General features: G+C 39.2%; 1 protein-coding gene across 1 annotated transcript in view; it reads right to left on the bottom strand.

Annotated features, from left to right (window-relative positions):
- Positions 1-6718: 6718 nt before the first annotated feature.
- Positions 6719-10828, bottom strand: part of LOC107662343 (UPF0258 protein KIAA1024-like) — a 27798-nt gene continuing 23688 nt past the window's right edge. Inside the window, exon 4 of the mRNA XM_016452328.1 lies at positions 6719-7004. Coding sequence (XP_016307814.1) covers positions 6807-7004 — 198 coding nt within the window. The 3' untranslated portion in view covers positions 6719-6806. The remainder of the gene's footprint in view (positions 7005-10828) is intronic.

Below are 10828 nucleotides of genomic sequence, written 5' to 3'. Positions count from 1 at the left end.
ACTGTATGTACAGTAAGTTTTTTACCTTGCAATATCGGTTTAAAAGTCATTCTGATGGTACACTGATTTCTAATAAGGTGAATGGCTTCTGTTTCTTTCCCACGCGAAACTCAGCAAAAAAGACGTATTGCTTTATGGCAGCAACAAATGCACGTGTTTTGCTATTCGCTGTAATTAGGACAGCGGTGCATTTACGACAGTGAATTCCACTCACTCCCTGAATGTCAGCGGAGACAACTAGACAACTAGAAGAGCCCCAGAGACAGATCCCCAGTGAAGACCTTGTCTCCTAGACAGCCACCGGGACAAAACCACAGGAACCAGTTGAGTCCTCTGCACAATGTGACTTTTCTGCAGCCTGGAATTGAACTGCTGGTTTTGTCTGGCCAGAGGAGAACTGATCCCCCGACTGAGCCTGGTTTCTCCCAAGGTGTTTTCTCCATTCTGTCACCGATGAAGTTTTGGTTCCTTGCTGCTGTCGCCTCTGGCTTGCTTAGTTGGGGACACTTAATTTCCAGCGATATCGTCGACTTGATTGCACAGAGACTATTTTAACTGAACTGAGCTGGATGATGACATAACTGAATTCAATGATGAACTGCCTTTAACTGAAAATTGAGTGTTTACTATTGTCATTTTGCATTATTGACACACTATTTTCCTATTTAATACTGTAAAGTTGCTTTGACGCAATCTGTATTGTTAAAAGTGCTATATAAATGAAGGTGACTTGACTTGACTCATAGGGTGCTCGCAAAAACACACAAAACCACATACAGTTGCTTTAATACAATTATTACATTGGTCTTGGTTATACTGGCCTTGAAATTTAGCAAGTTGTACTTGAATCTTCACTAATAAACAGAATTCACAGAACCTGCTGTACTTTGCACTTTCTGGAAACCGTAGCAACTGTGGCAATCAATGTCCTTAAAATTCACTCTAAATATCTCCTCATTACAGAGTCCCTCTGAAAATTGTTTTCTAGCCTCAGCAGGTTCTGGCAGTCTAGTTGAGATCTGCTCTTGATAATGTCCCCAGTGCCAGGCCAGTGCCAGCTCTTTACACCAACCTGTGCCAGATTTCATATAAGCTCTGCTCAGCAGGCCAGAATCCAGCATGAGGTAGATCTCACACTGACAGACCCAGAGAGCAGCTGCACGGTGATAATCATACTGTACTTAAAGTCAACATGACATCAAAAATGTCCCAATTTACTTTCCTATTACATGCCCCTTATCTTACTGTGGATGATTCATCAGTGCATATTATATGAAGTAAGATGTGACTTTCGTTAAATGTATTAACTTCTGAAACAACCTTGGTTTTTATTATTGTATAGGCAAAGTCATCACTAATGCAACTTTTCAGTGCATTTATGAAACAATGCATTTTAGGATTGCCTTCTCCACAACAGATAGAGAAAGAAAGAAAAAGGCATAGAAAAAGGCTGCCTATAGCTTTCTGAACAGTCTTCATGTCAGAAATGCATTTATGATGCCTTGAAATGCTGCAGCTCACCAGGTTTTGGAACAGAGCCTTCAAATGCTTTTAATCACAATAATAGTAACATGACGAGTGTTTGATGGAGCACCTAGAACATTTCCAGATATTTATAGATGTCATTGTCGCCTCAACATTCCCAGGAAAACACCATCATTCGACTTTCCATATTTAGACATCAGTCATAGTCTGGTTTCAGAGAGCACATCCAGAGGAATAGGGATATAAAAATACGAAAAATGAATCATGATATCGAGAAACACATGCAAAGGACACATGCATAGACAGATGCACATTCAACAGTCTGAACAGTAAGAGATTTATTAGAATATGACTCCAGTTACACTTGATTCACAATGCGCTCTGAACCTGAAATTATTTACAGGGCTCTACAGCGTGCTACTACACACAGTTCCCGTGTCGAAGGCGAGGTCACCGGACATTCGGCCAATCAAAGAAAAGGTCACATTCAAATGCCCTAATTACTGATCAGGTCAATTAAAGGAATAGTTCACCCAAAAGCAGTGGTCTAGTGGTGCTTTGAGATACTCAACTTATGCCCCCAATTTTATTTTTTAAGTGGGCCAGCAAAGGATGAACACCCTGTGTTATAAACAGTGACATGTAAAACTAGTCTTGAATATTTGGTTCACCCCAAAATGGGCAAGTAGTATTGGCACACTGTCACTTAACTTCTGCTGCTTGAATTCATGGAGTAAGGATCATTATGAAATTAATATTAGCCACAGAAGAGGTGCAGATTTTGCAATAAATAATTAAAATAAAAAATAATAAATAAATAAATAAATAAATAAATAGACTGCAGCAATTAACATTTTGGCAGAACCTCTACTAAATTACATGCTATTTTGTTTTGTTATTTTGTTCTGAACAGAATCGTGGGAGAATCATAATCTCTAATTGTAATAATAAAAAAAAAACAATTGTGATTCTCAATTTATCCATAATTGTGCAGCTCTGCTCCTATGTGTGACTGACTGTTTCTCCCATGACATACAGTGACGGGCAAATGGTAATTTTGAGCCCTGATACAGGGGTGTAGCCATCATTTCAGAAGTGAGGGGGACAGAAATGTCAAATATAACAATACTTTTTTATTATTATTATTAATTGTATTATTATTATTATTATTATTACTATCCTATCTCTTACTTTTAATTGGCTGAGAAATCAAATACACTGCTGGACAATAACCAATAATTTGTATTCTATAATATTGTTCCTATATTTTCCTAATGACAATTTTATGATTTGTTTATATACTACAAACTGCACTGCATTATTCAGATGCTTTTTTATCACCTGGAGATGACTGGAAAACACACACATGAACCATATATTGTCGCAATCGTGTGTTTACCGTCTTCACGTTTCATCAGTCAAAACGTTTCTTTTTATTCAGCTCAGCTACAGCTGAGAATGCTTTGGCTACAGTAATAGCCTTTATCCATATTAGGGATTTCCTGGCACATCATAAGTTATTACTTCGACGAGTCCATTTTGGGCTTTCTTTTCAGTATGAATGAAACATAGACTGCATGAGCGTGTTTAAGCCTTGGTCCTGACCGTATTACTGATTGTTTTTAGGGAATATTTGCATTTGTTCACATGCGATTGAATTAGCTACTCATGTGCTGGACAGTCATGATTTGGCTAATGCAGGACTCTACTGAATGATACGCTTCAGAGGGGATTTTGAAGTGGGTATACGTAATGCCGACTGATAAAAGTACGTTGTATACCTGTGTATACTCTGCACTGCACCACTGCCCAAAAGTGACAGTCAAAGTCATTATTTACTAAAACCTTATGCCACTACAAACCCATAAGCCATTATTCTCACACAATACTGTCACATCATTTCATAATTTTCCTGTTGTATTGAGAAAATATCAACCTATGGGGTTGGATTGCCATGAGGTGAGCAAATAAATGACAAGCTTTATTATTTGGTGAATTAGTCCTATATGTTTCGGAATATAACATTGCAAAACTACAGCGGTAGGGATATGAATGTATATATTTTGAAATCTATTAATCATTGAAAACCAATGCTTTTGCAGAACTCCCAAGAACAAACTTAAGATCAAAAGTAGTAGTAGTAGTAAATTCTCACATGTGTAAAGGATCATTCTATTAATGTCATTTTTATGTGCAAGTTACATTTCTCTTAAAGGCGAAGTGTGCTATTTCTATGGCACTAGTTAAAGGAATAATTTACCTAAAAATGAAAATTTGCTTAAAATGTACTCACCCTCATGCCATCCAAAATGTAGATGATTTTGTTTCTTCATCAGAACAGATTTGAAGAAATCTAGCATTACATCACTTGATCACCAATGGATCCTCTTAACCAGGGGTCTCCAAACTCGGTCCTGGAGGGCCGGTGTCCTGCAGAGTTTAGCTCCAACTTGACTCAACACACCTGTCTGGAAGTTTCAAGTATACCTAGTAAGAACTTGATTGGCTGGTTCAGGTGTAAACTCTGCAGGACATCGGCCCTCCATGACCGATTTTGGTGACCCCTGCTCTTAACCATCTTAATGATGGGTTTGTTTATTACAAACACACAGCTTTTCGCTTCACAAGACATTAACTGATGGACTGGAGTGGTGTGGATTATTGTGAAGTTTTTATCAGCTGTTTGGACTCTCATTCTGACGGCACCCATTCACTACAAAGGATCCACTGGTCAGCAAGTGATGTGATGCTAAATTTCTCCAAATCTGTTCTGATGAAGAAACAAACTCATCTACATCTTGGATGGCCTGAGGGTGAGCACATTTTCATTTTTGGTTGCACTATTCCTTTAATTTAGGATAAATCTAACAAAACAATTACACACTTCACCTTTAAATTTAGTGGAACCTGTTTGCTTTCATACAACACACTATAAAAGACAGACCATTGATTTTGGTTGGCTACAAAATAAATGCACCGTTATTTGATTAGCAGTGGTCATAAAGTGCTGCAGGGATGATTTTTGTAGGTCAACCCAAAAGTTTGCATCACCCTGGTTCCCTCGACAAAAAATCCAGTAGGATATTTCCGCTGGCTTTTGGATTAATGTGGAAATAATCTCTGTAACCAACAAAAGTGTATGATTCTCACACATTTTGTTCAAGATAACCTCACAAATAAACAACTTCTGTGAATTTTAAAGTCTAAATACAATCGGCAGAAGTAAAAAGCTAATTGTAAGCTAACAATGAACTGCAATGTTTGCATGACTTTAGCATAAGCTTCTGAATACTTTGCAAAAGCGCGAGTATAAACACAAGGCTATAAAAGCAGTCTAGTGAGTATATGAGTTTTTCTGTTCAGTGTGATGACGTTTTATGTCCCCATCAAACTCAGAAGTAATCGCCTTTTTCAAGACAGGTAAAAACTTTTTTAAAAACTTTTGACTTCAGGACAGTGGAACCGGAAGTGCAAAAAACAACAACACTTGTTTCTGGGTTTTGGGACTCATTCCGGCAGCACTCTATTCCTTATAACATTCACATATTATGATATGATAAAACCTTCAAATATCAGTTAGTTTGCACAATGCTTTTTCTGTTTTTTGTTCAGGCATTGTTCCAAAACCTAGTGAGCTGATTACATAGACAGCATTTAAGGCATCACAGGCTGTTCCAAAGGGCAACGTGCTTGTGTCAAACTCTACTGAAATCAATTGTTAATCAAGTTTCCTGTGTGCTTCACGTGAGGAGCGCTATCTGTATGATGCACACAGTTGCTGTCTATTTGGAGCACACCAAATCAGTCACTAAGGACTTATTTCAGTTAGGATGCTGCCTCAGAAGATAGCTGCCTACTATGTAGGCGTTAGACAAGAAATGCAGCTCATTAGTTGTAGAACAGCGCCTGTTTCTGACAATATTGTTTCTGACTAACAGGCGGTTTTCACTCAACGGCCCTACAGCTTGACTTCTCAGAAGAATCACTTTTACAACGGGTGTAAAGAGCGTCAAAAGTGAACATCATTAAGGTAAGTTCACAGTTTTTGTTGACAGGTCCAATTTTAGATCGGTCTGGTGAATAAGTGCAAGAAAAACACTTTCAGAGAAAAACTGAGCTAGTTGAAAGTGATTTGGCAATTCAAGTATACAGTGTTATGATTAGTTATGATAGAACAAGGCAAAGTATATATAATCACAATCAAAGAGAAAGCAGCTATGTACTATGATATAATTGTTTTTGAAATGCTGTATTGGCATTAATACAGACTCAATCCAAAGGAAATGAAGTCACACGTCACTATTCAAACAAACTGAATAAACATCATTAATAGAGTCATTTTACTGTCCTCACATTCTACAATCAAAACCCCTCAACATTAAGGAATAATTCACCTAAAAATTACAATTCTGTCAGTTTTTTTGCTCACACTCATGTTTTTCCAAATCTGTGTGACTGACGATGAATAAGTGACTTTACACTAGTTTCCCACAAAATTACATTTAAATATGGGCCAGTTGCGTATTTGGGTTTATTAGTGCTTATTCATTTAAAATGTTTCACTTCGAATATAGCACACAAGTCATATGGACTACTTTTATGCCCTGTTGAAAAAACCAGCATATGCTGGTCATCCCAGCGTCAAAACATACCTAACCAGCATATGCTGGTTTTTTCAACAGGGTGGTGTTTATTTCTTGTTGGAGAATATGGTCATTATAAGCACAAAAAAATTAATGGAACAGCACACAAGTTTATGTGACATGAAGGTGAATAAACAATGACAGACTTTTCATTTTCGCATGAACTATTCCTTACTGAATGCACACATTAACTATATATTTGCACTATCTGAATATATATTCCTTATAAAAGGCATTGCACGAGCCCAAACACTCCAGTGATTTCCAAAGATAAATCCAACTCGTCTTTAAAACATTCTGTCAGCGTATTCATTGAAAAATAACTCTCGTTAAAATTCTTGTAATCATAGTAGGCCTAAAGTAAAAAATAGAATGCGCTTAAACATAAAGCTTTCCCTTTACCAAAAAAAGAAACAGACATAAAACATATCGGTACATTATATTCTGGACTATAAAACAAAGGTGCACCTCCGAGCCTTTAAGTAAGGCCATCTACTACATAACAAATAATTTATTCAAGTTATAAATATTGACTAACGAAAATAAAAAAGACACGTCAAATTGCAATCCTTAACTTTTTGTTGTGATATATTTCGATAGACATTCCAGTAAAGTCTAAGGCCGGTGGCTGAAATCAGACCTAATTACAATCCCCGCAAATGAAGTCCCATAGAAACCTCAAGACTTCATGGTGCAAATGGGCACTACGATGACCAGTATCACAGTGCAGGCGGCCGCAGCGATCAACGCGCCGATTTTACACGCCTTGGCTCTGCGAAACTCCGCCTCCTTGCGCTTGAGCAGCGAATCGTAGCCCGGTGTGTAGATATCCTCCATCCAGTACTCCAGATTGTTGGGGTTGAGTGACTCCTGGACCTGTAGGGGAACAGAAAAAGGTGAGAAGTCCTGCGAAGAAAAGCGTCTGTGCGGAGCGGACAGTGATTGTGCTGTGAAATAAAGGCCGTGGAAGATGAATGGAGCTCTCGTCCAGTCGGCTTGCTAACTGCAGACAGATTACTGAAGCAACACATTCTGTCGAGATGGAATTTTTCATCAAATTGCCATTTTAATTGAATACAAGGTGAGCCAGTGAGGGGGAAATAAGAAAGAGGAAAATCGTGATACGGCACTCGGTTCAGGATGAGAGAGATGTTCGGGTATGACAGCAGGGAAGATGGAAACAGTCAGCCAAAAATAGCCAAAGCAGCTGAAGGGGACAAAACAACATTTTCTGAAGAAAACACGAGTGGGGATTGTCTGTGCAAAAGTCACCATCATGATGCTTGGGTGTTTTGGGCGGCTGCCAGTATATGGCTGCTGAGTTGTTCTGATTAGTTTTTGGCGGGTTATGTAGTTGCTATGGTGTTCTAGTAAGCTGTTGCTATCAGGGTTATACAGCATTCAGAGTTAAAGTGAGGTAGTAAACAGGATGCAGAATTCAAAATTTGAATATAAGGAAGTATATATAACTGTAAAATAAAATGTAAAGTTTCAAGCAGAGAGACACAGACAGTTGGAATAATAGAAACAATATGAATAGGATTAAACAATATGAGAGACAGAATGCCAGAACGAACGAAAGAACAATAAATAGAACAAATGATAGATAGACAGACAAACAGACCAAACGAATAGATGTTCAAAAGACAGATAGAATGTTAGATAGAACAAACGATAGAAAGAACAAATGTACAATAGATAGAACGAACGGCAGAATGGTTGATGGATAGAACGAATTATAGAATGGACAAATGGATGATAGATAGAGTATTGCTCTATAGAACGACAGAATGATCAAATGACTGAAAGAATAAACAGATAATAGATCAAACAAACAACAGATAGTATGAACGATTGAACAATAGATAGAATGACAGAATGAGAGATAGAACGATTGAACGATAGAATGAACAAACAATCGGAAAAACGGATAGAACGAATGAATGATAAATAGAACAAACAACAGAATGATAGAACAATATATAGATACAGACAGAATGAACAAATCATAGATAGATAGATAGATAGATATTACAAGGTTGTAAGCAAAAGTGTGATTGACTGTAAACATCAATGTAACTCTTCATTTCAGCACAACAGATATCAGCAGCCAGCACTTTCAAGTGAACAGCTCGCTTTATCAGGAATTTGAGGTGGTCGAAAAATCAGTATCCACAGGAGAGGGTCAGCTCATTGATCGCAAGGGTTCACAGCAATGTTTACGCTTTAATTGTGTCCCTACACTGAGGCTATGGGACTCTTTAGCTTATAATTAGAACAACTTTAAATGTCAAGTGAACAGAGTCAAAGCTAACGAGCCAGAAGTCGCTCAAAAATATCCAATGTAAATGACAGTACTCTGATAGCTTGCTGCAGGCCTGCAATTAAAGTACAGGTAAATATACAGCAATTTCAGCGATCAACAGACACATTTCCATTGATGTTTTTGTCTGTTTTTCAGCAACAGCATGTTTTCAGCAGTAGTTACCTGTCCTCAGACACAAATAATAACAATTTAGCTGTCCAAAATTGACCATCCAAAATTTAAAACACTTATAAATACATACATACATACAATATTAATGTTGTTTATTCATTTGCTATTAAACAAACAAACAAATGGGAGACCACCTTGAACTGGGCGTGAATGATTTGTCTAAGCAATACGGCATTATAAGATGTCTATCTAATGTCAAGAGCACATTCTGCCTCTGCAACACAGCTGTGACAATGCTGCCATTTTCCATGCCTCTAATGACTGTCTTCCAGGCACTGTCTTCCTTTTGCAGCCAAAGTCTGTTCAATTTTGCCATTTGTCACGTGTGGATTGGTTCTGAATATCAGATGGCATTAATTTCAGCAATAACTGGCAGCAGGATGCCATCACCAATGGCACTTTCCTCCGCTACACTGAGCATGTATAACTGCATGCACACTGAAGGTATTAAGCATCTCCAATAAGCTCAGAATAATCTTATATCAATACCAGTAGTGAGCAAGAAAGATAATCAGATTTTCTTGTGGAAAACAAACTCCATAATTCCATGAAGGAAAACAGCAATCATTAGTTGTAGTTGTAGAGGTGTGGATTGGAGACACAAAATTACGTTAGACACCGGACACTCGACACAGGAAAACACTGTGCTAAATAACAGGAACTAAACGAGGTAATTACAGAGACACAGCTGAATCAAGTGAACACAATCAACATGAGGAGAAACTGTGTCCTTGGGGAAAATTTCGGGTTCTGAGGCCCTCCGTGGGCCAGGTGTTGGAACAACGGCCCTCCCTGGGCTTGACTGAGGATCTGAGGCCCTCCGTGGGCCTGACGTAGGAGCAGTGGCCCTCCCTGGACTTGACTCGGGAACTGTGACCCTCCTTGGGCCAGACGTGGGAACAGCAGCCCTCTCTGGGCTGGACGTGGGAGCAGGAGCCCTCTCGGGGCATAACTTGGGAACAGAGTCTTTCTCTGGGCTTGACTTGGGAACTGGAGCCCTCTCTGGACTAAACTCAGGAACTGGAGCCCTCCCTGGGTTCGACGTGGAAACAGCAGCCCTCTCTCGGGACTGGGGCTAGAGCCATTTCTTGACTCTGGTCAGGGGCTGGAGCCGACACTGGAGCGGACTCAGGGGCTGGGGCCCACACTGGAGCAAGCTGAGGGGCTGGAGCCGACACTGGAGCAAGCTCAGGGGCTGGAGCCGATACTGAAGCGGACTCAGGGGCTGGAGCCGACACTGAAGCGGACTCAGGGGCTGGAGCCGACACTGAAGCGGACTCAGGTGCTGGAGCCGACACTGAAGTGGACTCAGGGGCTAGAGCCGACACTGAAGCGGACTCAGGGGCTGGAGCCGACACTGGACCGGATTCAGGGGCTGGAGCCGACACTGGAGCGGACTCAAATAATTACCTCATTGTATAGTTTTCGTACAATTGCATCCTTGCTGCCAAGGGGCGTCATGCACTCATTATTTTTGAGGGGGCACGAGTTGGGGTGGGGGGATGGGTTATTTTATTACATAACACTTATGTTTTATTTATTTTTTCATTTTTATTCGAAACATCCCCAAACGCATTAACTATATCATGAAATATCTTGATTCTCACCTTATAGATTATGTTGATCTATACTGGTCGATGGTCAAAGTAACCTAATAATGTAATCTATTAACTATGCATAAAAACCTGTCTGTTTACTTAATTAACAGATATGGATGTCATGCCATAACATATTTTTTAATACGACTGAGTTTCTATTTAATGTGACTTTAACATTGAAAGTTAATGTGGATAAAAACATTGCAAGTTAGGCTACTAATCATAACACTTTCATTGTACAGAAAGAGAGCAAAGAACATTTACATTATCAAAGAATATTTTCACTGACCGTAAGAGTCAAGCACTCTCAAAAACTCCCATTAAAATCACTGAAGCTGTTTACACTATTAAATTAATATCTTTCAGATTCGTACACACATTTGCACTTTGTTGTTTCTGATGAGAGAATTCGCCAGAAAGAGGTATTCAGTCAGCGACCGAGTGAAAAAAACACCGGCATTTTAACGATGACTCATCTGAACGCCTCTGATTGGTCATTGCATTCATAAGCTCAACAGCATGGTGTGTGATTGGTTAAAGGGGTCCTATTATGCTCTTTTACAAAGTCTTGATTTTGTTTTGGGGGTGTACTAGAACAGGCTCTC

Source organism: Sinocyclocheilus anshuiensis, unplaced genomic scaffold, assembly GCF_001515605.1.
Source record: "Sinocyclocheilus anshuiensis isolate Anshui unplaced genomic scaffold, SAMN03320099.WGS_v1.1 scaffold579, whole genome shotgun sequence".
NCBI lineage: Eukaryota > Metazoa > Chordata > Actinopteri > Cypriniformes > Cyprinidae > Sinocyclocheilus > Sinocyclocheilus anshuiensis.
Note: the sequence above shows the minus strand (reverse complement) of the source record. Positions and strands in the feature narration are given on the sequence as shown.